Source organism: Ovis aries, chromosome 3 (assembly GCF_016772045.2).
Source record: "Ovis aries strain OAR_USU_Benz2616 breed Rambouillet chromosome 3, ARS-UI_Ramb_v3.0, whole genome shotgun sequence".
Lineage (NCBI taxonomy): Eukaryota > Metazoa > Chordata > Mammalia > Artiodactyla > Bovidae > Ovis > Ovis aries.
Window position 1 is genome coordinate 9701453 of NC_056056.1, and position 26987 is coordinate 9728439.

General features: G+C 48.2%; 1 protein-coding gene across 3 annotated transcripts in view; it reads right to left on the reverse strand.

Moving 5' to 3' along the window:
- Window positions 1-26987, reverse strand: part of MVB12B (multivesicular body subunit 12B) — a 215042-nt gene that overhangs the window by 116886 nt on the left and 71169 nt on the right. For all 3 annotated transcript variants that reach the window (XR_009600100.1, XM_027966440.3, XM_042245702.2), the window contains exons 4-6: window positions 23222-23318; window positions 13861-13990; window positions 11260-11382 (exon numbers count right to left, since the gene is read on the reverse strand). Coding sequence is in view for 2 of the 3 variants with exons in the window: in XM_027966440.3 (XP_027822241.1) it covers window positions 11260-11382; window positions 13861-13990; window positions 23222-23318 (350 nt within the window). In the remaining variant the exon portion in view is untranslated. The remainder of the gene's footprint in view (window positions 1-11259; window positions 11383-13860; window positions 13991-23221; window positions 23319-26987) is intronic.

Here is a 26987-nt window from a genome sequence, read left to right on the forward strand (position 1 = left end):
AGAGGAAGACTCGACAGTTCTAAATAATGGTTATTAATGACTCCCGCCTCTAGACTGACAAATTACTTCTGAAATTTAGAATTGGAGAGGTATGAAGAGTGCAGGAAACATGACAGGAAGCGCTGGCAGCACTGAGCTCCTGCTTCCTCCATGGGGTGGGGTGTCCGGGGGTGGGGGAAGGCCAGGCCCTGGAAAACAATGAAGGTCAAGGGCCCACCTCTCTGGGCTTTCGGAGGTCCTACCGAGGCTATGACCACAGCCATCCCCCGCCTGCACCTGGGCAGGTGACCAGCATCTCATCTCCCAGGCATGTGGTAACAGGGAGGTGAGACCTGGTCCCAGATCTGATCCTCCTGCCCACATGCCAGCATCAACAGGTCATGCCAGTGGCCTCCTCACTGTATCCTTAGGGATGGGCTGGACAGTCACTTGGATGCTGGGCTTCCATAAATAACTTGGGATCAAGAAAAACACCCACCATGTCATTTGTTTTGCAAAATTCAAGAGAAAACGGAGGCAGAGGGTGGCAGTGTCTTAACTAAAAATGGGTGCTTGTGTAGCATTTCAAAGTACAGTATCCATACAGTTCGGGACATATGTCTAATCTCAACTGGGGACGGTTTAGTTGAATGAAGAAAACACTTTCTTAGAAAAATGTCGAAGACTGTACTCCCTTAAAGCTTGGGAGTTTTTGGTTTCTGAAACTACCATCCTTGGACCAATCTGCTATTTTTCAAGTCACTGATTACTCGACAAGCAAAAAAGAGGGGAGTGAAAAAAAGGGTAGGGGGAAATCTAACTTTCATAGCTGCAGCAACATTCCAAATCATGGCATTTATGCACTGCATTTAAGTTTTGTTACACTTGAACCCTGCAATGCCAAAACACCTACCTCCATTACAGAAGGGAAAAACCAAGCCGGGGACTCGGGGCACCACACGTCCATTCCAGATGATCTAGTCTCATCTTATAAACTGAAATATTTAAAGAGTCTCTAAACCTCACTGACCCTGCTTTTAAAAACAAGGAACATATGGGCACTGCGAGCTTTTCATCTTCTTCCAGCCTACTAAAATATCCGCTTCTCCAAAATTCAAGGGTAGCAAGCCTGCCAAAACTCAGATTCATGAAAGGCCCCGTGTGCGTGAGAGCACAGGGAGGACAGGGAGGGGCCTGGGGCGGAAAACAAACCCTCGTAAAGAACCCAAGGCACATTCTTCCCCTTCTTGCCCACTCAATGTCAAGAGCTGTGGAAAACAAAGTGAAACAATGACTAACTGGGTGGTGGGATGTGGGCCCTGGTCTGGAAGCACTGATGGCTGAGTTTGGTCTTGGCTCTGCCACTGGCTGCAGGAGACACTGAGGTGGGGAGGGCTCTAAATTCTAAACGCCTGAGGCTCCCTGAAGGCAGGGAGGGCAGGTTCCCTGAAGACAGGGACCTGGGCTCTGATCCTGGCTCCTCCCATCCTAACCCTCTGCCCTGGGGTAAGTTGCCACCTCTCCAAGCTTCTTATTTCTTAAGATAAGGACTCCATTATTCACCTCACTGCACGGTTGTAAAGATTAGAACGATTAAACACAATATGTGGTATTTACACAATGCCTGGCACAAGATGCTCAAAAAAAAAAAAAAAAAAAAAAAGGAACAAAACCCTGTAGCTGAAATAATAATGATGGTGGTGATAATTGTATTTATTCTGATAATTATTAATATTATTATTCAACTGGAAACAAAACATCTGCTGCTCAGAAGGGAGTTCAAGTTGAATGCCACCCTACTCATGGGCAAAAGCCCCACCCAAGGAAATCCAAAGGCCTTTGAAAAGTTACTACAAGCAAAGAATTTTATTAAATACCCAAATTAATCGTTGAAACCTTGTCTTGAAATAGAATAGCGGGGGTGGGGGTGGGGGCGGGGAGTAGATGGGGGTCAGGGGCGGGGGGGCAGCTCTTGCAGGAGTGGTGAAATACCAGGAAATTCCACTTCACACTCATTTTTCCTTTGTTCAGAGGCTGGATTTACACGGAAAGGCCCAGGTGAAATATTCCAGAGAGCTACCTGCAAATAGACTGCCAGCTTCCACTCTGATAAAAGGTAAAATATCCTCCTCTAAATGGTCTGGTTCACAGAACCGACCCTAAAGTGAACTGATAAACCTGTTCTGACACATGGAAACCTATTTTCATAATCCTGAAAAAGACCTTTCTCCAAACCCCAGAGCTTACACCCACTGTGCAAAGAGCACCGGCACATTTGAGAAGCAGACACTGGAGGGAATGGTTTCACATTTATAACCCTGCCTTCTGGGACAACAGCAACAAGCCTGCATAACCATCATAACCACCAAGAAAAATAAGACACTCACAAAGTCACAAAGATCACACATTTACAAGCAGATTTTTACCTTGTCAAAAATCTGACTCGGGAGAGTGAAAACAGAGAAGGCTTGCTCAGAGGTGGGAGCTGTATTGACTACTAGTCAATTCTTCATTAAACAGAAGCCCTGACTTCCCAAGAAGCCATATTAAAAATTAATATCAAAAAGCATATCGCTCAGCCTAAACTCATCATTCATATCTAACAATACCAAACTGTATTCTAATGAAATTTCACCTTCAGAATTACTCTGACACCAAAACTAAGTTGGGTATTGTTATAAAGGCAGCCCAGGCTTTGCGGCACAAGCATTTCAAAGATATTCAAATAACCTCGCTCTGCAGGTCTCTTTCACACCACTCTCATAATCACCAGAATAAATCAAACCGCTTGTAACCCTGCGTAATCAAGGGCTTTGAAGCTGGTCGAGGGACCCGCTGGGGTATGGCTCCCACATGTTCTCCTCAGGCAGCAATCACAACTCGAGAGGACTGGCCCCCAGCCAACGTCCACACGTCTCCTGGGAAGAGTGCCGCCCACACCACAGGCTCTGGGAAGTCCTCTCCAGTGGCTGCGAAGGAGCCTGGAGAAGCTGCACCCCAACCACCGGCCCCTAAAGGTACCTGCTTCGCTCCCCAGGGACATGCTTCACACCAGGGAGCCTGTGACCTCCAGCATCAGGGCACGAGGACAGTCTGCCAACCAGGGGTAGCTCATCTGCTGCTGTTTAGCCGCTAAGTCGTGTCTGACTCTTCGCGACCCAGTGGATTGCAGCACGCCAGGCTTCCCTGTCCTTCACCATCTCCCAGAGTTTACTCAAACTCATGTCCATTGATGGGGTAGCTCATCCATGCTTGGGTTCAAATCCCAGCTCTGACACTTAGTAGCTGTGTCATGTTGGGAAAGGAGTGTAACCTCCCTGATCTTAGTTTCCACATTTTGAAAAGGAGGGAAAAAACAGTACCCAACTCAAGAAGTGTTATGAGGATTAGATAAGCTTTTCTTTGTAATGCACTTGAATAGTGCCTGACACCTAGAGAATGCAAGTATAAGTCTCAGTCGGCTGGCCAGCTGGCTGGATAGATGGAAGGAGAGATGCATATGATACCTGGTCCTGTGTGTCTAACCAGCTCACTTTATACATTCAATAAACACTGGCCACCACGTGCCAGGAATCTGGAGTTCAAAGGTCCCTACCATTTTAGAGCCACACCATTTTCCACTGAATACTTACAGTCTCCAATGAGAGGATGCAGCCTAAAGTACCTGGTAAATTTTGATATACGTGATGCAATGTTATCATCTCTATTTCTGTGACTAGCCTTTTCCGAGGCTTTAAAGGAGGGAAAAAAAAAGGAATGTGAGACTCCCTGTCATCAATAAGCCAGCAGATCTAGTCACAAGACCAAATACAAATAAACACGGCAATGACAGGGAAATGTGAAATGCCAAACTGCAGGGTGCGGGCAACTGGAGGGGAGGTAGGCCTTCCAGAAGTGGCGAGGGAGAGGCCAAGCCTGGAGGCTGGACAGGACCAGGCCTCCATACTCTGCGGAGTCCAATCTGCCGCTTGCAGGGGGTGCAGGGGCTGGCAGGGGGCGAGGCACACAGCAATGGCCTGAGCAGAGATGGGTGGGGGATAAGGACAATGTGCCCAGGAGCCAAGAGGAGATGGGCTTGACTCACGTGAGACCAGGTAACAGGCCAGGGAAGGCTCCGAATTGGAAGGAAAAAAAAAAAGGACGTGTGTGTGTGTGTGTGTGTTTGAAAACCCCAACAGGATGGGAGGCGACCTAGGGCTTTAAAGTTCCAGACAAAGAATGTAGTGTGTGCTATTTAGGTGAAATTAATACCGAGCCCCAGGAGCCTCGAGTCTAAGTTTGATTTCGTGTTCTGGCTCCGCCCCCTCCAGCAGGCTCCTCTTGGGGATGCCCCTGGAGGCTGGTGCTTTTAGCTGGCTGGGTGGGTGGGTGCCCGTGAGCGGGGGAGGCGGCGGCAAAGCTGCATTACCATCTCCATCTTCAAAGGATGGTCACAGCAGGAAGGATACAAACACGTGTGTCCTATTTTCAGACTGAAACAAAAAAGGCGTGTGGTGTGCGTGTGAACAAAAAGGAAGTCTAGTTTTCCTAAGTAAAGCCAGACTCGCAGTTGTGCCTGGACCTGCCCTGCAGACGGGCACGGTCCCACAGGCCCTTGCTGGGCTCACGCACCCCTGAACTGTTGCTACTGCGGAAGTGGAGCTCAAAATCCATGTCCTAAATTGCTTGCTAGCAGGAGGTGGGGGGAAACGTCACCAGAACTGGCCCTTGGGCTCACCTTCTAATCTCACCTTCATGTGGGACCCATGTAACCCTTCTCATACATGGTGAACCCTTGTTACAAAACAGATTTCAACTTGAAAATGAATTCCCTCCAATCCTCTGCACTGGGCTTTCTCCTTTTGTTGTTCTTTAGTTGCTAAGTCGTGTCCAAATCTTGGCAACCCTGTGGGCTAGGCACAGCCTGCCAGGCTCCTCTGTCTGTGGGATTTCCTAGGCAAGATTACTGGAGCGGGCTGCCATTTCCTTCTCCACGGGATCTTCCTGACCCAGGGATTGAACCTGCAACCCTTTCATTGGCAGGCGGATTCTCTCCCGCTGAGCCACCAGGGAAGCCTTCTCCTAGTAAAGCTACAAAAGTGGTGAAACTGCCAGGCCTCCTTATAGGCAAATGTCCCCTTGCCAAGCCTGCTGCCCCTTGGGGTGGGGGCAGGCACCTCAGCCGGAAAGGGAAAAGAGCCTCCCTGATCTGTGCAACCCTGGGCCTCCCGTTCAAGTCCTGCCACAACAGGTGTGGTCTAGTCATACAAAGAGCATCTTTACAAACAAACATGGACAGAAGGCAGCCCGAGGATTTTAGGCCAGCAGGACTGCAGCTGGTGAGCAAGGCTCCATCCCCGCTGTCGGCTTATTCCGTGGGTAGATCAAACGGCTCGGTGGATCCTACGTCCATAGGAAGCGGGGGCCAGGGGGCCAGGATGGAGCGCGGCAGCCTGCAGGCTCCTGACGACAGATGTGGAGGGGGGCCTGCATATGCGCGGCCTGAATGCTAGATCGCCGCGGCGGGATGCTGCCTCTCCTTTAGGAGGAGCCATTAACCTTTCAGATGACAGCCCCGGGATGGCAGTGACGGAACCATTTCTGAGGTCAGCGAGGATCTATGTTCTCAAAAACCTGACATGGACATGCAAAAGTTGTGACTGAATCCCGGTGTCCCTGAGTGGAAGAGTAAACGCGAGTGACAGATCCTCTGCAATCAAAATGCCCCATTTCCCAGAGTATCTGTCACAGATTGATAACATCCACGCAAAAAGTTAAGTACAATTATGTCTGTCACTAAGAAACATACCTCGGAACCTGTGACTGACAACTTGCTGGAAGCTGACAAATCACCGGAAGATTTCTGAACAACTCGGAGCAGTGCCGCACACCTTATAAGGGAGGCTCAGCCCCCGCCTGACGGGGGAGAGGCTCCCAGGAGGCTGCGCCCTGTGGCTCCGGGAGGGAAGACGACATTTCCTCCCGGGGCGAGGGGTGGGGTGGGGGTGGGGTGACAGTGTCTGTGGAGGGTCACAGGACCTCAGACTAAGGCCTGAGGTCTGTGGGAGCAGAGTTAGGGGGCAGCTCCCCCCTGGCAACCCCCAGCCAGCAGAACGGGCAGAAGGAGCTGCTGGAACCAGTCCGGCTGCACCACACAGGGCTCTCCACCGCCACCCCGCAGGCCCCAAGCTCCGACCCACTGACACTGGTTCTGGATGAGGTGAAGGAGGCCAGGCTAGAAGCACTGGGCACGGTGTGAGCAGACCCGGGTGTCAGGCGCCCAGTGTAGCACCCCATGGGCAAGGGGTCTGCAGCCCTAACGTGCAGGCCAGCTGAATCTGGATTCCTGAAGATGGGGCTGGAGAGTGGGACACATTTCTTAACGGGCTAAAGAAGAACCGCTGAAGGCCTGAAAAATCCACTTGCTGTTTGCATCCTTCCAGCGATTGGGTGCACACGGCCTCCTAAGCTGGCTCCTTTAATGCCACGGGGTTTTCACCCTTGGTAAGTTCTCTTTACTGACTTTAAAAGGTTAAGCCCAAATCTACCTCCTGTGACTTCAGCCCAACTCCAGGGGCTCCCAATGCCCCAGCCCCACCTGGAGGCACTTCTACGCTCCCTTCTACACGGTAACCATTCGGACATCTGAAGCCAGCTGTCCCATCTTTACTCAGATCAAAACTCAGCGATTCCTCGCACTCAAGCTCACTGCTCGATTTGCGTTAACTTCTACAAGGTGACCTGTCCCATTGTGCGCATAAGGCTGCATTCATTCCACGCACCCAAGGCTGTGCCCGCTTCACACAGACTGCGGCTAAGCCAGGTCTCCTCCGTTTGGCTCCCGCGCAGTTGGATGTTTTGAACCGTGGGGGGCCCTGTCCGTTTTCACCCATCACCTTTCATCTTCTGGATGAGGCAGGATGCTCTGACTATAGAGGAGACGTGGGGTATTGATTCTGCCATTCAGCACATCAGCTCTCCCTAATGACTCTGTGTCATCTGCACATTTGATAAGCATGCCTCTGATGTCTTTATCAAGCTACGGGTTCTACTGTTCTGCAAGCCGGGGGGCAACAGCTCACCAGGGCCCCTCCTGGGAGGGCACAGAGCCGTTCCCTCTCCCACACGCTGGGGCAGCTGGCGCTCCATCAGTTGCAGGTCCTCCTGCCTCCCTGAGATTTTCCAGACCTTGGTACCAGCAGAAGCTGAAACTTCTCCTCCTGGCAGAATCACATATGAGGGCTGGGGTGGGGGCTGCCCAGGCTGAAGGGGGAAGGAAGGTGCTTGCTCTGTCTGCACCCATCTCGCTATCAGAAGGGCCAGGACCCAGGGACACCAGTGTTTGCTCACACACACCGGGCTGACCCAAAAATCTGAAGCCAGCCCGGGAGGCGGGTGGGCACGTAAGGATCATGTCTGAGGCCCATGGCCAGGCCCAGCCTGCTGGTCAACGTTCGTGAAGCAGATGGCAGAGAACGGAGCAGCGCTGGGGCCCAGGGAGAAATGGAGGCTCCAGGCCCCCGCGGGAGAAGTGACACGCCCTTCTTCACATGGGTAAAACTGCCAAGAAACAAGTGGAGAGATGTGCGTGTGAGAGAAAGATTCGCTGGACGAGGAAGAGGAGCTCTGCCAACACACCTTATCCTGGATCTTGCCATGAGCTTCAAACACTCTGCCCCATTCGCCGGATACAGCCGAGGGGCCTGCCCATCCTGAAAGGACACCACCACGTCTGGCCCCGCAGCTGGCATTCTCTGCAACAACAGGGAAGAAACGGGCAGGAAGCACGCGTTCAGCGGGGCAGTACCTGCCTCTGGAAGGAGAAGGCGGTTCTGTCAGGACCGTGAGGTCTTTGGATGGTAACCGACCATCTTGCCAACTGCCCCTTTGGGCTAAGATCAACAGGGGTGACAGCTCTCCAAAAAACGACTGGAAGTTATTTGAAACTTGAGTTAACAACAAAAGAAATGAAGGCAGAGAGCACGCTTTTGGCTCTTGAGACATAAGCTCAGAGGCAACAAGCCCTGCTACTGGCTCTCCCTGGCTTCCTTCCCGCCCCCAGGGAAAGGCGAAATTGGGAAAATAGCCCGCCGCCCTTGCTTCCAACAGCCTGCCCGTCCTCCAGCCTCCTCCACACTTGGTCAGTAGAGGGCACTGCCTCACCACGCTCTCACCGCAGCCCTGGCTTTGCAACTTGATCCCTGCGTCCACACAAAGACCACAGCTGAGGCATTGCTTGTGCTTTCACAAGAGAAAGCAGCAGCGAAACACAGACTTCGCTTTTTTGTGATATGATAGCACTTACGTAAAAAGTACACAGGAAAACAACTTGAAAGAAATATACCCAAAGGTAACGAGCCTTTGCTTACTGGAATCAGAATTTGTCTTTTTTTTCTTTGATTATTTTCTATGCTGTTTTCTACCAGCTTGTCTTCCTCTCAGAATCAGAAAAGCCTGAGGAGTCTTCAGGGGCTCACGAGTCATCTGCGGTTGGGGTTGGGGAGGCCGCAGCATGGGGTCCCAGGCTGTTGGAGAGGCATTTCCTGCATAACTGAATGTGTCTGCACCTGGGCTGAGCTCAGGGAAGTAACAGACACTAGACACAGTCCCCGCCTTCCAGAAGGTTACTTGATCACAAAGTGAAGGGGTAACGGCTGAGAAGGCTCTGAGGGCAGAGCCTGGCACAGGGTATTCAGGGAAGGCTTCCTGCAAGAGGCAGTATTTGAGCTGACACCCGAGGCAGGGAATGCGAGACATATCGGACGCACAAGCGTCCACATGAACAAAGGCGCAGAAGCACAAAACAGGAAAGGAAAAACAGGCTGCTGGTTCTAAGTTGGAGGCTTTTGGACGAGAGAGACCATTCCTGGGAACCAGGCACAGAGGCCTCCATTCCACAGGCCCCCTGCAGGCCCCCAGTGGGAACACAAGTGTCACCCACAGCTCTCTGCCAGAGAGAAAGCTGCCAGGTTCCTCTGCTGGACAGATCATAGGATCTGAAGCCACACGGAATAACACACTCATCACTTCACAGATCTTCAGAGGATACTCTGAATTATCAGCATTTCATTAAAAAAAAAATCAAACACATGCAATAGGAAAACAATACAAAAACTGAAGAACATTAAAAAAAAAAACAAAACCCTGTTGAATTAGGAGGCTCATAGGTGTGTGGGCCACCTATAAATGACTGCACAATGAGAGAGGAGGCTTGGGACAGAAAACGGAAGCGTTAATGTAACATTCAATTATCCTACTGCACCCTGGCTGACTTAACTCAGTCAAATTAGAATACATTTTATATTGACTATTTTGACATTTATTTGGCAAGTAAAACGAAACTGATCCAATTTTCTTGCAGCCATTGTAAAACATAAACGGAACAACAAGAGGTTATAAAATACACAAGCCTTACAAGGCTCCTTCTGACGTGCTACCCCCAGCTTAGACCCTCTGTGGCCTGTGTTCCTGCAACCCCTGGCTTCAGTTCCCAGTGACTGTGCTCTCGTGCTGACCGGCTAGCTTCTGGGCGGGAAGAGGGCACTCCTCCTGCCTTAACTAGGGTAGTGGAGCTCTTTATCTCACAAAAAGTTAAACCTGCCCAGAGGCGGCGCCTATTTCTAGGCCCTTCCAGACCATATGACGTCAACAGGGAGCAGCTGTAACCTCTCCGAGGTGATGGGTCCGAGCCGACCCCGGGCACAGGCGATGGGTCCAAGTCAACCCAGGGCACACATGATGGGTCTGAGCCGACCCTGGGCACACGTGATGGGCCCGAGCCGACCCCAGGCACACATGATGGGTCTGAGCTGACCCCGGGCATGTGTAAGGGGTCTGAGTTGACCCTGGGCATGTGTGAGGGGTCTGAGTTGACCCCGGGCATGTGTGATGGGTCTGAGCTGACCCTGGGCACGTGTGATGGGTCCGAGCCGACCCCAAGCACACGTGATGGGTCTGAGCCGACCCCCAGGCACGTGTGATGGGTCTGAGCCGACCTCGGGCACAGGTGATGGGTCTGAGCCGACCCCGAGCACATGTGAAAGTGATCACAGCTGTGACGGTGCTTGGGGCAGTGAGAGAGGAACTCCAAAGGGCTGAACTGAGCTGCTTGAGCCTCATACTCCTAAAGACACAACTCTGGGAAGCTCTGGGGAGCTGTTCACTTCTCTTCACCTCGAAGTGAAACTAGAACCTACTTCTCAAGTTTCAGGTGAGGCCAGGGATAGTTACGATTAACCACCACTCTTGGTGTGTGAACCTATCTTGAGCGAGAAACACCTGTCTTTCAGAAAAGTCCTGAAGGACAGGCCTCTGAGCTGCCAGCTCCGGCAAGCACGTTCCCCTGAAGGCAGGGGAGGCTCAGCGGAGAACAGGGCGTGAGGGACCAGCCATGCCGCTCTCTCCTCTGACTTCTGGGGTGCAGGGTGTGGACCTTGGGGTGTGTGCAGGGGCAAGCGCCCAGTAACGGCTTTGTCCTGACCGATTCTGTCACCGCTGTTCGCCCAGATGGAAGCTCTGAGACCCCCTCTCGTTAACGCTCATCCACCTCCAATGGCTCTGCCTCACCACTTCTTACCTGCTCGTTTACTTTTGTAATTCCTTTCTCAAGTTCAGTCCATCATTGCTGTTTGCTCCTTGTCCTCAAATAATTTACTGCTAACGATGCAGAGGTTTTTGATCAGATAGAAAGTGTTGAGACTACTACTCAGGTAATCTGCTATTACCAGATTTCTGCTCCGGCGGAAATGAGGTTAAATCAGGTACAGAGACCAGTCTGCTCAGCCACGTTTCTTTGTGGAAACAACTATTAAAATGAACAGCCCTTGAAAAACTTCTCGCTATTCTCTCATACCCAAACTACCTGTTTCTTAGTCTGCACCTCTTTGGGAAAAGAACCAATATGGAAATGAACAAAACCACTTACCAACTCTGCTACAGTGAAACGAGTTGCTGGCTAAGGCAGAGAAGGAACTCCACCTTCCATGGCTAGCCTTCCTAACAGCAAGGCTACAGATCATGTGACTGGTTGCAGCTATGAACTCTTTAGAATAACAAGCCCATTTTAAGCTGCATATTCTGCTGTTTTAGAAGCCTGCAGAATATGTACCACAGAATGGCTTTTACATTCATGTAATGCGAAGATTTCTAACCGGTTTTGCAAAATTTCCTCTAAAGGTATATTGCTCCGACAGTGTTTCTGCAGATCCTAAGTGGAGGTGTTTAAGAAGTTACGCAGGGGGACCCAAGACCACATTCCTCTGGGACATGCATAACAGAACCGTGCCACGGACAGGGCCTCACCTGGGAAGGTTGGGGGCTGGGGTGGAAGCGACGGATGATGGGGAAGGCGTTGTGGGTTGAGATGAATCATGATTTCGTGGTACTCGGCCCATTCGATACCAGATCCCCATGCTGTTCAGCTCCCTTTAAGAGAAAAGAGAAATCCTCATGGAGGTGGTTTAACATAAAATGACCTGAGCAACAAAGCAGACTGACTCATTTCAGAGGGTCATGGCCTCAGACCTCAGGGAGTCGACTCTGGCCCGCCAAGGTGTCACGGTGCAGAGCCTGAGGTGATGGCAACTGTCCCAACCCCGTAAGCCTGTCGGGCGTGGTCATCTTGCTCCATCCTGGGGCCTGCCGTCCTACGTATATGCTGTCAACGTGTTCCTCGGTTCTGAGTCTGCAAAATTCTTTTTACTTTGTCATTTCATTGAGGGTATTTGTGCCATAATCCACTTCAAGAGGGCAGACCACCTGTGCCTGGTGCTGAACTGCCAGAACGGGCCCCACCCAGCTCCAGGCCACGCCCCTCCTCCAGGATAAGGCACCTCACTGTCCGTCATTCTCAGGGCCTGTCTGGGAGACATCTTTGCATCACAAAGTGCTAGGCTTGTGTCCCATGAACCACCACAACTGAGGGTGGTGATGGAGGGGCTGACAGCTGGCCATGTCTGGCTTCCTGTTACTTGACCGGCACACCTGCCCAGCCCCACCCCACAGTCAGGTGTCCATGAGACAGGTGTACTCTTTGGAATTGTAACCGGATTATCTCAGCCACATCCAACTTCCGACTTCTCGGCTGCCCCATAGATCCACATCTTGGGATGTAGAGGAAGGTCATCTCTCCAAAAAACGAGGACAGATTTGTTCAGTGGATTCTTCTGGTAGCTTTTCTGTATCAGTACACTGCAGGAACTATTCTCAACCAGTCATGTCTTATTAGTTGGTTGAGTCTAATCAGCTGCACTGACTTTGCCACCTCTCGGTCACGGCCACAGTCAGGCCTTGGAGGAGCTGTTCCTGGTCTGAGGTTTCTGTCCCTCACAGCCGACAACCCCAAACCTTTGCAAAGTAACCTGTAGGGCTGTGCCCATTTTCAAGAAAAAGTGACTTAAGAGTTCTAAACACTGAAATTGTCTTCCTCTGGAATAGAATTTTTGCCCCAAGATGAAACAAAAATATACTTTATTTAGCAATCTTCTCAAAATGATATAAGAAAAGGATTCTAGTTTTGATTACCAAGACATATATGGTAAGAATCTATTCTTTAGAATTGCTTAAATTGGTTAAAAATTGAATCTTTGAAGAGAGTATAGGGTGTAATTTTAAAAACCTGAATACACATAGTAACTGAATATACATAATAGATGTAGCAATTATTAAATTGTTGGTTTCTACTATTTGTATGTAAGCGGCTGTTTCTAAGATACCTGAAGTATGGTTATTTTCTTAACTGTTTTCTACTCTAGTAATCTTGTTTACATAATGAGTTTAAACCATGTTGCAAAATGGGAGTTTTGAGTGTGTAGAAAGGGTGTGATCACAGAATCCTTCTTAGGGACCTCAAAATCTCAGAGAAGAGCGTTCAGATTCCATAGCTGAAGAGTCAAACAAGCTGTTGTGCACCAAGATGAAAATAAACTCCATTTCTGTGACACTTGCTCCCCAAGTGCTTCAAGCAAACACTACAGCTGGCTGTATCTATCTATCCACCTATCCATCTATATATCTACCTCCCAGCCTGTGTGCAGCCTTCAAGGAAAGGCCATGGCTTTTTGAGTAAAGAGGAGGGTTTAGGCTCAAATGAGCAAGATCCAGGAAGTTGACCTCCAAAGTCAAGTGGAGAACGCATCCCTGGGGACCCACAGGGACAGGCAAGAAGCCTGCAAAGCCAGCCAGGGAGATGGCACATGGCCAAGAGGCCAAAAACCATCTACCACACTGTTAATCTGAGAGACCGAATTTCAGAGGCCTGATGGGTGAGCATCTGTTATCTCTTGAATAGCCAGCACCCCTTCATCCCGCTTCTGACTCTCTACCTCCCCTCTGCACTTGGGAAGCAGACACCCCTCATTCCTAGCTGCCCCCATTTCTTCACCAGCTGAAATAGGTCTCACCCATAGGTTTCTTATTTGTTGCTCGTCTCTCCCTTTCTGAATACCAGTTCCAGGGGAGCAGGCTCTTTGCCTCACTCACCGCCATATCCAGGGGCTTTGGCCCTGTGCACCAAATGAGATGCTCCCTGAACTGTGACGGGGTGAATAAACCATGGGGAGAGTTGAGGCCTGGTGGTCGGAAAGGAGGCAGCCCTTTGGCTCGAGGCATCTGGAAAGACCCCTGAGAGACTGAGGATGAACACATAGGAGGAAGGGGGAAGGACAGGCCCCTAGGTGGAGCAGGTGGTGTGAGCACGGGAGGAGAGGTCGGGAGGGTGGTGTCCTGGACCGGCTGTTGTCTGGGCGGGAAGGGCAGCGAGAAGCGCTAAGGCCGGACGGAGGCCCACGAGAGGCAGGCGGCTGAGAGGCTGTGGGTCACACAGGTCTCCGGATCTGGCCCCTGGGAGGGACCTGAGAGCTCTCGGCAGACGGCAGCGACGAGCCTGGCCTTGCTGAGACTTACCCAATGAATGTGTACTGAGGTGGGGCCTGCTTGGTCCGGCCCATGATCCGGATGTCACAAATGGCCGCTTCGGTTGAATCCCGCGGGATAAATTTAATGCACAGCCTCTTCTTCCTAAAAGCCACTTCCTCTGAAGGAAAGGACCACAAGGAGAGGTATGAGTCTTCCAGAGGTGCCCACATCTCTATTCTCAACACCATGTCTCCCATCAGGTTCCCTTCCCGGCGGTGGAAATGACCGGTCATCCAAGACACCCGACAGAAAGGCCGGGGTGCCGCCGCTCCGGCCTGGGGCAGGGTTGCAGTGGACAGTCTCGGTCACCCTGCTCTGCCTTCAGGGCCTGATCCCCGACGCCCACTGCCGGGAAGGGGCCCACAGGGCACACACACCCCTCTGCCAGGAGGAGCCTGGGATAAATCCACGACTGCAACCTGCTCACTGCTCCAGCCCTCGGACACAAGCACACGGACGCCCCCAGCGTTAACACAGTTCACTACACAGGCCTTCTCTTTTTTTATTACAGAGATTTTCAAGAAGAAGATGAAGTCGCTCAGTCGTGTCCGACTCTTTGTGACCCCATGGACTGTAGCCTACCAGGCTCCTCCGTCCATAGGATTTTACAAGCAAGAATACTGGAGTGGGTTGCCATTACATTCCCCCCAATAGAGAGAACAGGAAATAAGCTGAATCCACGTGTTCCTATGAACCCAATTCAATACTGTCAACAATGGAGGAACCCTCTCGTCTCCTCCCCCGCCCTCTTGAGCTCTGCGGAGATTTAAAATGACTCTCCAACACGATGTCATTTCACCCAAAATCTTGGAAGGCATCCAGGGCAGGCTAACATATATATATATATATATGTATATATATATATATATATTTATTTATTTATTTATTTATTTATATTTTAACCGTAACCATCTTAATAATAAGATGTTATTATTCTTAACAAACAATGATTCCTTAATATCATCAAATAGTCTGCATTCGGTTTTCTCCATTATCGCAAAAATGTCATTTAGCTGTCGGTTTATCTGGACCAAGATCCAAACACTGTCTGTGCGTGGCACTCAGTGGTTATGTCTCTTTTGTTCTGTGGTAACCTCTCCACCTACCCTTCATCTTCAGAGCACTCACAGGATGGAGAACTTGGGTCATCCATTGTATCTCCTGTAACATGGCTGAGTGAAAGCTCTGCTTCTACTCAGGTTAGACAGCATAGGCAGGAGCACTCCACGGGGGGTGCACGTACATCTGATGGGTGACGGGATGGATGAAATGTGATGACGCTCTCGGTGGGTTTTAGTGCCCTCAGCCTGGTGCCCTGGTTCTAAAGTCCCTGACACCCTGCTCTGGGTGGTCTTCTCGTCCCCTGATGACCGTGCCTAGATCCGTAGCTTCGTTAAAGGCGTCAAATAGCGATTTTCTAACTCCGTCATTCCTTCTTCATTAGCTGGAATTTTTCTATATAAAAAAATCTTTCATTCTTCAACTGCTCGGTCTCCCTGAAACATGCTCTAGTACAGGAAAGGACAGACACATCTGTGATTCTTTTCTCTAATTTATGAAGTCTTACGGTAATGAGTTGGAGAAGGCAATGGCACCCCACTCTAGTACTCTTGCCTGGAAAATCCTATGGACGGCAGAGCCTGGTGGGCTGCAGTCCATGGGGTCGCTAAGAGTCAGACACGACTGAGCGACTTCCCTTTCACTTTTCACTTTCATGCATTGGAGAAGGAAATGGCGACCCACTCCAGTGTTCTTGCCTGGAGAATCCCAGGGCCTGGGGAGCCTGGTGGGCTGCTGTCTATGGGGTTGCACAGAGTTGGACACGACTGAAGCGACTTAGCAGCAGCAGGGTAATGAGTGGCTGCCTAACAACCACAAGGGGTGACCGCCCACATGGTTTTGGTTTGTTCGTGTGTGGTTTTTAAACCACACACGATGAGTTTCAATCAATTGCAGCCATTCAATACATGGGACAGATCTGGGTTAAAATTCCAGCTCCATCATTTTCCAGCACCCTAATCTTAGGCAAGGGCCTTAACTTCTCTGAGCCTTGGTTTCATCATCTAAAAAGGAGTTAATGAAGCCTGACACCGTAGGGACATGGGGTGGATGAAACATGATGACAGGTATGCATCACTTAGCCTGGTGCCTGGCACACAGTAAGTGATCAGTAAAGAATAGTCATGGTCATTCTTATCATAATACTGTGAGGAAGCCTCGAGCACGCAATCTGTGTCAGTGTTTGGCACTGACTTTCAAGGCCTTTCAGTTCTGTTGCAGGAAATAAGCATATTTACATTAGAGAGCAAGACACAAGAGGAAAGCACTGTGTTGCTGTTAGTCTTGATTTTATCAAGGGAAGAGGAGAATCAGGTGCTGATGTTTTGGGATTACCAGCTGGAAACTCAGAAACTTTGTGAATTCTTTTTCTAGGAGAGGAAACTGAGCGCTTGATCAGACATACTAGCTCTGAGTAATAATACTGGAAATTGAATCTAGACCCCGAACACGGGATCCAACAAGCCAGAAAGGGTTACTGCGGGGAGACTGTCCACAGCAACCCTGCAGCTTTAAAAACTATTAGCCAATAAACTCAGGCCTTTGAAAGTGTGAAGGAGGTGAGACCTTTCCTCAAAGTAAACAAAGATGCAGGTATTTTATGTACTTGCTTTGCCAGCTGCTCTTTGCTCCATTCTTCCATTTACAGCAAACTGGGGGTAAGAGATGGAGCCGCTAATTACACATGCTTCAACAGGCCTGACTTTAAGTAAACATATTATACAGAGTCAATAGAAATGTGTTCAGTCATGCTAATGAACTCAGAGAAAGGACACAGCACTTTACTAAAACAAACAGTCTTCCAGTTTTTAAGTGCTATATGGATTGCAACAAAACGTATTTTAAGTTAATTACAGGAGTCTCATCTTGCCGGCTGATTAAAAAAAAAAAAAAATCAGGATCTTAAATGCTCTCAAACGTCCCAGAGCTGACCACAGACTGGATGACCCTAAAAGAATAGGTGACTCTACAGTCATATCCCTTGTGGGATATGACACTTGTTGGAGACACCAGGACCCAACCTCACACTGTCCATGTGGGTAGTGACCAACATACCCCAAGTCCCCGGGGTGACTTCCCAGGATCACATAGCTGCACAGTAGCTGGACCAGGACTCAGTCCTGGCCCTCCTCGCTAAACAGATTCAACAAATTGAGAGGAAAATGCAGAACGAGAAATTTCTTGACTCTATTGTAAATCAATATAAAGACATTTTAAGCCACTTAGTTGTCAAAAACAAATGACAAAGCAAATTTTAAAACTAAGAAAAACACAAGGAGAAGTGGGAAATTAATACAAGTCAATTTTATTTCTTAAGCAGACCATTCATATAAGTATAAGCAAAATGAGCAAGCAAAAACTTGTGAAGATGTTCAGTATTGCTAATAAATAATAAGCAAAAATTAAATAAAATGAGAATAGTAAAGCTAAATTAAAAATATAAAGCCTATGCTGACAGGCCTGTGGAAAAAAGGTATAGGTCGGTATCATCAGGGGCAACATGAACTGGTGTTTCTGGAAGTTAATTTGACAACAGAGGGTAATAAAGCCTAACTTTACTGAGCTCATCCTCTGAGCTGAGTATGGCAGGTACCTTACGTGATTCAAAGATGAATTAAACACAGGTCTTGCCCTTCAAGAAAGAGGTAAGTAGCAAAGACATGAAGAAAACATGTAAATGGCTATAATGTAGACTAAGAACAACATTATGAGGTGGACAGTGCTGCCCCATTTTACAGATGAGGAAACTGAGGCCCAGGAAGGTGAAGTCATTTGCCCAGGGTCCCTCATTTGTAAGTGGTAGAGCCAGACTCCACATTAGGCGAGACTGACTCCAGAGTCCAAGTTCCTCCCACTGTGCCAAGTGCAGTCTGTGCTAACAGAGGGAATGATGGGCATTCAGGACCAGAATCGTATGGGCTTTCCACCACGGTCCTTCACATTTGCCTACTTTCCTTCCGCCCTTCAACAAACATGTGCTGTGCCAAGCAGCTGGAGAGTAGTAGAGAGGAGACAGGGCTCCTGACCAGCTGATTACAGTCACCCTCTGGACTAAGCCCCTTGTGGGTACTTTTCCTGGGCTCATCTCTGTATCTCAAAGCCAAGTCTGCAGAGTCTGCAGGAAACAGGCACCCATGGCAGCTGACTGAGGAGAGAAGAGAGCCTGCTTCACACTTGCATCTAGAGATTGGAGCTCACCCTACAAAGACATGAGCTGTGACATTCGGAGTGGAGGGAAAGGGCCTCTCAGGCAGGGAAAACAACAAAGCAGATCCGTCGAGTCAGAAAAGAAAGGAGCACAAATGGACTTCCCTCGTGGTCCAGGGGTTAAAAATCTGCCTCCAACACAGGGGGGCATGGGTTCACTCTCTGGTCTGGGAAGATTCCACAGGTCGCAGAACAACTAAGCCTGTGCACCAGAGCTTGGAACTGCAACTACGGAACCCACGTGCCCCAACCACTGAAGCCCACGTGCCCCAGAGCCTGTGCCCTGCAGCGAGAAGTCACCACAACCAGAGGAGGCCCAGAAGCCACAACAGAGACCCAGCACAGCCATAAAAAAACAAATAGAAGGGAGCTTTTTAAAAAGAACGAAAAGAAAGAAAGTTGCACAAGAGGGCACAGTGAGTGGCTTCATCTGGGTCAAGCACAGGTGCCTGAAGATGAGGAAGATGCTTGCAGAGGAAGGTCGGGGCAGGCGCAGAGGACCCAGGACCCAGTAACCTCAAGTACTTGTAAACTTATCACAAGAAAATCATTCAAAATCTATACATATTCAAACTGACCTACAGATTCAACACCATTCCTTATCAAAATCCCAGATAGTTTCTTTGCAGAAATTGACTAATTTCAGAATTGGTGTGGAAGTTTGAGGGACCCAGAACAGCCAAAATAGCTTGAAAAAGGAGAACAAAGGTGGAGGATTCTTGGTTTCAAAACCTGCTACAAAACTCCAGTAATCAAGACTGTGGTTTTGGATAAGGCACGACCTACGGATCATAGCAAAAGAACTCAGAGTCTAGAAACAAACCTTCACATTTACAGTCAACTGATATTCAGCAAGGATACTAAGACAACTCAGTGAGGGAAAGGATAATCTTTTCAACAAATGATTCTGGAAAAAAGAATAAATCTGTTGTATATCAACTATACTTCAACAAAAAACATTTTTTAAAAAGAATAAACTTGAACTCCTATCTTGAACAGTTCACAAGCGTTAACTCAAAATGGATCAAAAACCTAAGTGAAAGAGATAAAACTATAAAACTCTTAGAAGAAAACATTGGCATAAATCTTGGTGACCTTGGATTTGCAATGGTTTCTTAGGTGCAACAAAGAAAAAAAATAGATAAATGGAACTTCATCAAAATAGAAAACTTTTCTGTTTCAAAGGACAGTATCAAGAAAATGAAATGAATGTATGTCAACTATACCTTGATTTCAACAAAGGAAATGAAAACCCACAGAATGGGAGAAATCTTTTTCTGATCATGTAACTGATAAAGGACTTACATCTAGAATATATGAAGACATTCTTATAACTCAATCATAAAAAGAAAAACCAACTTTAAACAGGCAAAGAATTAGAATAGCCATTTCTCTAGAGAAAATATACAAACGGATAATGAGCATATGAAAAAGTGTTCACCATCACTAGCCACAAGGGAAACACAAACCAAAACCACAAAGAGAGACCCCTGCATCCCCACTAAGATGGTTAGAATTAAAAAGAAAGATAATAACAAGTGTTGGTGAAGATGCGGAGAAACTAGAACTTTCAAACCCTGCTGGTTGGAATGCGAAAGGGTATAGCTCCTTTGAAGAACAGTTTGGCAGTTCCTTAAAAAGTTAAATATCGAGTTATTATATGACCTTGCAACTCCATACCCAGGTGTATACCCAAGAGCAGTGAAAACATATGCCCACACAAAAGCTTGTGCATCCAGTGTTCAGGGCACCATTATTCACAATAACCCAAAATGAAACAACCCAACTACCCATCAGCTGAATGGATATGCAAAATGCTATATCCATATAATGGAGTATTACTTGGCAATAAAAAGGAATGGAGTATTGACATGCTACAACATGCACCTATCTTGAAAACTTATACTAAGTGAAGGGAGCCAGACACAAAAGACTACAGATGATATGATTTCACTTACATGACACGTCTAGAATAGGCAAATCTATGCAGCAAGTAGACAAGTGGTTGCCTATGGCTGGCAGAGGGTAGGGAGGTGAGGACTAGGGAGAAAAGGGGAGTGGTTACTAGTGGGTACACTGTTTCTTTGGGGGTAATGAAATTTTCTAAAACTGACTGTGTTGATGGTTGCACAACTCTGTGAATATACTAAAAACCATTGGGCTGCAACTTTAAATGGGTAAAATATACTAAAAACCATTGGGCTGCAACTTTAAATGGGTAAATTGTATGGTATGCGAATTATACCTCAATAAAGCTGTTATCCCCAAATCCAAATATATCAATATATAAAACCTATCAGTAAATGGTGCTTCAACACATGCTTTTTCAGGGCGGCATTGTGGTTGAAAGTGTGGGCAGTCACACTTCTGTGTGTAATCCAGTTATTTCCCTACTTCTAGATGTGCTGTGGTGGTGGTGGTTGTTCAGTCACCCAGTCGTGTCCAACTCTTTGTGACCCTATGGACTGCAGCACGCCAGGCCTCGCTGTCCCTCACCATCTCCTGGAGTTTGCCCAAGTTCACGTTCATTGCATTGGTGATGCCGTCCAACCATCTCATCCTCTGAAGCCACTTCTCCTTTTGCCCCAGGAGTCTTCTCTAGGACCACAGTTCAAAGGCACCAATTCTTTGGCATTCTGCCTTCTTTACGGTCCAGTTCTCACAACCTTATGTGAGCATAGGAAGACACAGCCTTGACTATATGGATCTTTGTTGGCACAGTAATGTCTCTGCTTTTCAATGCACTGTCTAGGTGTGCCATTGCTTTCCTGCCAAGAAGCAATCGTTTTCTGATTTTATGGCTGCAGTCACCATCCGCAGTGATTCTGGATCCCAAGAAGAGGACATTTTTCCCACTATTTCCACCTTTCCCCCTTCTATTTGCCATGCAGCAACTGGGCTGGATGTCCATGATCTTAGGGTTTGGTTTTGTTTTGTTTCAATATTTAGTCTTAAGCCAGCTCTTTGACTCTCCTGCTTCACTCTCATCGAGAGGCTCTTTAGTTCCTCTTCACTTTCTGCCATTACAGTGGAATCATCCACATATCCGAGGTTGTTGATGTTTCTTCTGCCTATCTTGATTCCAGCTTGTAACTCATCCAGCCGGGCATTTCTCATGATGTGCTCAGCGTATAGGTTAAACAAACAGGGTGACAGCAGACAGCTCTTTTGTACTTGTTTCTCGACCTTGAGCTAATCAGTGGTTTCATACAAGTTTCTATCTGTTGCCTCTTGACCTGCATACAGGTTTCTCCAGAGACAGGTAAGATGGTCTGGTATTCCCATCTCTCTAAGAGCTTTCTACAGTTTGTCATGATCCACACAATCAAAGGCTTTAGTGTAGTTGATGAGACAGAGATAGGTGTTTTTCTGAAATTCTCTTGCTTTCTCTATAATCCAGTGAAGGTTGGCAATTTGATCTCTAGTTCCTCTTCCTTTTCTAAACTCGGCTTGGACATCTGGAAGTTCTTAGTTCGCATAATGCTGAAGCCGAGCATGCAAGATTTTAAGCATGACCTTGCTAGCATGGGAGATGAGCGCCATTGTCCAACGGTTAGCACATTTCCTTGGTACTACCCTTCTTGGGAATTGGAATGAGGATTTACCTTTTCCAGTCCTGTGGCCACTGCTGGGTCTTCCAGATTTGCTGACATAATGAATGCAGAACCTTGATGGCATCATCCTTTAGGGATCTGAATAGTTCCACTGGAATTTCATTGCATCTACTAGCTTTATTAACAGCAGTGCTTCTTAAGGTTCACTTGACTTCGCACTCCAGAATGTCTGGCTCTGGGTGACTAACCACTCCGTCGTGGTAATCTGGTTCATTAAGATCTTTCTTATATAGTTCCTCCGTGTTTTCTTTCCATTCAGTTCTAGATGTGTAACCTTGGATAAGCTCTTTAATCCTTAAGTTGTTACTGTACCTCATTTTTCTCATATGTGAATTGAGTATGTATTAATAATACCTATCTCCAAATAGGTACCTATCTTCAGGGGTCTTCTGAAGATCAAATGCGATCAGGAACATAGAACATTTATGACAGGGGCTACATAGTAAATACATACTAAATACTGACTGCTGTGAAATTATTAGCTAATGCATGTTAATAACAAATGACTAGAAGTAGACCAATGTCCAAAAGTGAGAAGAGCATTAAGAAAAGTATGCTACCCATGGAATCCACTTGTTTCATTAAAATAATAGCTATGTGGGGTCTGTGTAGACATGAAAAGTCTGATTTATAAGAAACATTTGCAGGAAAACAGCCCCCCCGCCAAAAAAAAAAGTAGGTCTAAAATGGGGAAAACAAAGTATGTGTGGCAAAAAGTGAGATGCAAAGTTTCATAATGGATCGTGTGTCATAAAGGAATGATTCTCTGGCTTTCTTTCTTATTTGCCATATTACTCTTGTGGATATATACACTGCTGCTGCTGGTCCTAAGTAATATAAAATAAAGCAAGCTAGTCGCCTTACATCAAACTAAGGAGGGTCAACCCGCCAGAGGTTTCCAGCACTGTTTAGGAACGGATGCCACCATAAGAACCTCAAACTGCCACGCGATCCTGAAGAAGCTTCCGACGTGTCAGCCACTCCTGCTCCGTGTGGCTCAGGGTCTTCCCTCAATTTGAGATCTTGAGGACTCTAACTCGCAGTCTTTCTGGTTCTGACTTTTCCTGTACGCTCCAAGAACCAAAAGTGGGGGTATAAGGGCACTTGTACTCCCTGAGCGTCTTTCGTTTTTTTTCCTTTTGCTTCTGGGTCTTGTGTGAAGCCTGGCTTCAGCATCGCTGGAGGATGGGCTAAGGACAAACTACAGCCGGTTTCCCGAGTGAACTGATTCAGCGGGGAGCCCCACTCTCAGAGAAAAGGGTGAGTTCTGCTCACTCCCATGCCCCTACCCAGAACACGCCAAAGGAGAGCCGAGTCAGACACGTGTCAGAAGCAGCAGGGTTTATTTGTGGGCACGCAGTGAGGCAGCCTAAAATGTTTCTGAAGCAAACCGCACATCAAAGTGTCTGCACATACACCTGGAGGAAGAAAACGCTCACTGTGGTGAGTAGAGCCAGAGGGTGACTCACGTGTGTCCACCGTCTCCTGAATCGGGATGAAGCCGACGGGCAGAGTGTCCTTGATGTCGATGAGCTTCATGTCCACTAACACGTTCCCTAAATGGCTCTTGGGAAGAAAGGAAAGAGACACAGACGATTAATCTGAACACGCCTGTGGTGGGTCTGCCATTCTGGCTTCAAAACGCGTATTTAACACAATGACTCATGCAGCTTTACGACGGCAGGTTAATTAGAGTAGGTGCCAGTTAATGATCCCCAGCGGCTACACGGGGACTCTGGTGGCCCCCAGAAAAGGATTTCGTCTGCAGAATCTCAAGGCCACTCACTTAGACGTGGCCTTGGTTAGCAGAACGAGTGGCCCAGGCGATGCCCGAGAGGTAACCGAGCAGAGGGCAGCTGTGCAGCCACGTCCCGGGGCCACGTGGCCCCTTAGCCCCAAGCATCAGATCTCGGGACAGCAGGTTTAGAAGAGCACATTCCCGGGGTGGCTGTTGCAGCGGGAGGCAGGGGGGCTGCATCTCTAACAGAGAATCAACCACCCTCCCCATTGGTTGCTGGTCTCTGCATACTGACACGCATCTCAGTGGCTAGGTATGTTCTGTAAAACCCCACGAATCATAAACTCACACAGAGTGGGAAAGCGCTGCTGCCTAATATTACACAGCTTCTAGAATGGCGTGCACAGGGGCCTCTTTAAGCCTCTACTTAGTGGCGGTGCACGGGGCCCACAGTGCACAGTTTTCCGTAACCGAAGCAAAAATATCTTCGAAGACGGCACGCTGTCCTATAATTGCGAGAGAGAATTCTCTGCAAATGCCCTGGCACTTGCAGCCCACATTTCAAGCTGGAAACGAGCTCTAAAGAGATCTACCCTACAACTTAAACAAAGTGGGGCCCCCTCGGAGGTTTCATTAACATCTTCAGAGTCATTTACAAAACTTAGCTCCCCCTCTCTCTAGAGCCAGTTAGAAGAAGAATGGTGCCTTCCCATCCCAAATCTCTGCTGTCAGGATGCTAACAATGCACTTGGCATGCCCATCTTCCAGAAATGCCCAAGCCCCCGTAAGCACATGTGCAGTTTACTTGTTCTGCGTTCCCAGATGACCCCACCACCTTGCCCTGCACGGCCGTTCCTCCGGAGTCAAGCCTGGCCTGCTCAGAGAAGGGTGCAGCCCTCGGTCTCTGTGGCCCCACCCGTCCTGCCCAGTGCCAATACCATCACTGAAAACTAAGAAGGCAACTCCTATCATCTATACGCCATGCTTTGTTTCCTCTTGGCATGCTCAACTTTCCTTCGTGTCAGTTTCTAATGGCATGTTTGTGAGGTTTTTATGTAGTATCTGCTTCCCCACCAGGCTTTAAGAACCACGAGGACCAAAACCATCTCTGCTACTACTATATATCCAAGCCTAGCATAGATCTTGCCAAACAGTAGGTACTCGATAATTACTGCTGAATAAATTACTATTTTGGGGTACATTTTCAACCAGATGGGCCACTCAGAATCCGAAATCAAAATGGACTTGCTCGGACGACAAATCTAAATAATGCCAACAAAAATGTTAAAAGTATATTTAGTAAGTGCGTTATAAACCGAAAGTACACAAATGAAATACATTCCTGAAATTTAGCCATGAAGGTCAAAGTGTTGAGTGTAAACTATGACCAGTGTTTTCTCGGCACTGTGGTCAGAAAGCTGCCTCTCTCAAAAGCTGGTGTTTGTGGAGGATTTAAAATGATTACATTTCAGGTAGCTGGGTCTCGGGAAAACAACGCACAGGCCAGCACAGCAAGTGGAGAGCGGAACCCTAACGCGGAATAAATCTCTGACCGTGGAGGAAGGGTTTGAACCATTAACCCAACTTGCAAACATCAGCTGCTTTCAGAATCGCCTGATCTAATCTATCTTTTTTTTTTCCCCCATGGCAGTTGCTTTTCCATGTCATCACTGCCTTCTGCATTGAGAAATTAACAGCTGGATATGTTTCCCTGCCCTATAGATGGATGGGCGTTCATCAATATCCTTCTCCAACGTCTTCTATCTGACAAGTTGGGTTTTAACAGAAGTCAACTGCAAACCACTTAGCGACCTCACCCTCCACACTCTACGAACGTCCCTGATCATAAAGCCAGAACGTCGGTGGTGCAGCCATTAAAAGAGGCATGAAGACCCCCCGCTCCGGTGCACACGGAACAGGAGGTTGCACTGTCAGAGCTTCCTGCAGCCCAAGTGAGGTCCCTCGGCGCCCTGGGCTGCTGCTGCACCGGGTTTAATACAGTAGGTCTGCGACACCATTAATTTTGCCTGTTCCTCTCCCCTCCCCCATCCTGTGCTCTCTTTCATTTCCTCCTCATAAATATGAAGAACGTATTCCCAATCCTTGTTGAGCAAATGATTCATGCCAAAAGCCCAATATGCACTGACTCAGGGTATTTATATTGTCTCTGGTAGCCAGTATTTGCTAGTATACTGTAATTATTTTTGACAACCTTGCATTTAAGGTAGCCACAGATAACCAACTTAATATTCAAATGTTCATAAATCCTTCTGTTTAATATCCTCCCTACCTAATCTATGTACATTATTATTACAGGTAATGCAGAAAGTACAGGGCATGAAAAGTGCAATTAATCTCGATCCTTCCCCAGGAAGCAATGTCACTCCAAAGCCAGGTTTCTCTGTTAACAGCATTATTGGGGGAAAGGAATTCAGGTTCCAGAGGAGTCTCCCCAAACTCCTACACAGGGAGTCTCAAGTCGCCTAATTAAGAATCTGTCCAGTCTTGAGATTCTACATCCCTCCTTTGCAGTTGTAAAAAATTATGCCATGCAAAGTCTTGGCTCTGACAGCGGGGCTGGGACAGACCGGCTGTAACAGATGAAAATATGGCTCATTCCTGCTCCACTCCTGGGCTGGCAAGGGGGCCCCTGCCGCCCCTTTGAACTGCCTTCCCTCTGCGTCTCACTACAGGACCCATTCATTCTTTTTCTGAAAGTAAAATGCTCCTAATTTCCTTACTGCCTCAAAAGCGGGGCAGAGGATTCTCCCACTGCCCTTGTCCTTGTCTTACACCCTCTCCCACACACACTTCACCATGCCTGCCTGGCCCTCATACAGTAAGAGATACGAAGTAGGCACTCAACACACATCTCCTGAATGTTCGACAAATGATTAGATCGACGTATTTTCTACCATCCACTTACCCATGACACTAAAATTAACAAGCCCCAGTGACTTTTCTCTGTCATTTTTTAACTTGTTAGTGTCCCTACTCCAAGGGATCAGGGGCTCTTCTGGCTGAGAGTACTGACACCCTATTTATAGCCGTCAAGGAAATGCAACAAAAACAGAAACCAAAAACAGCCAATGAGATCGTCTGTCCTCTGCAGCTGCGGGCTCCTCTTCAGCAGGAGGGCCCGAGGCTGAGTGGAGGTCAGGAGCGAACGTGTGAAACCACTGGGCAGAGCAAGGGTGTGGACACGAGCTGCTCAAGCCTGGGGAGGTGGTCCCGCAGCCCTGCGCAGTGAACATGCCGACTTCCTGCGGAGAGGGGTAGCCAGTGGCAGAACAGAGGTGACAACAGCTAAGAATATGGATGGTTTCAAAGAGGGTATAGGTAACCTCCAGGGACAAAGGCGACGAGACAGCTCCATAGGTGTTTATGGACGCAGGATGGAGGGATGGAGCCAGGGGCACTGCCCGAACGTCACAGGCCTGACATCTGGAAAGGTAACCGGGCCTTCAGACCTGCCCCTGGGGTTTCCTCGCTGCACT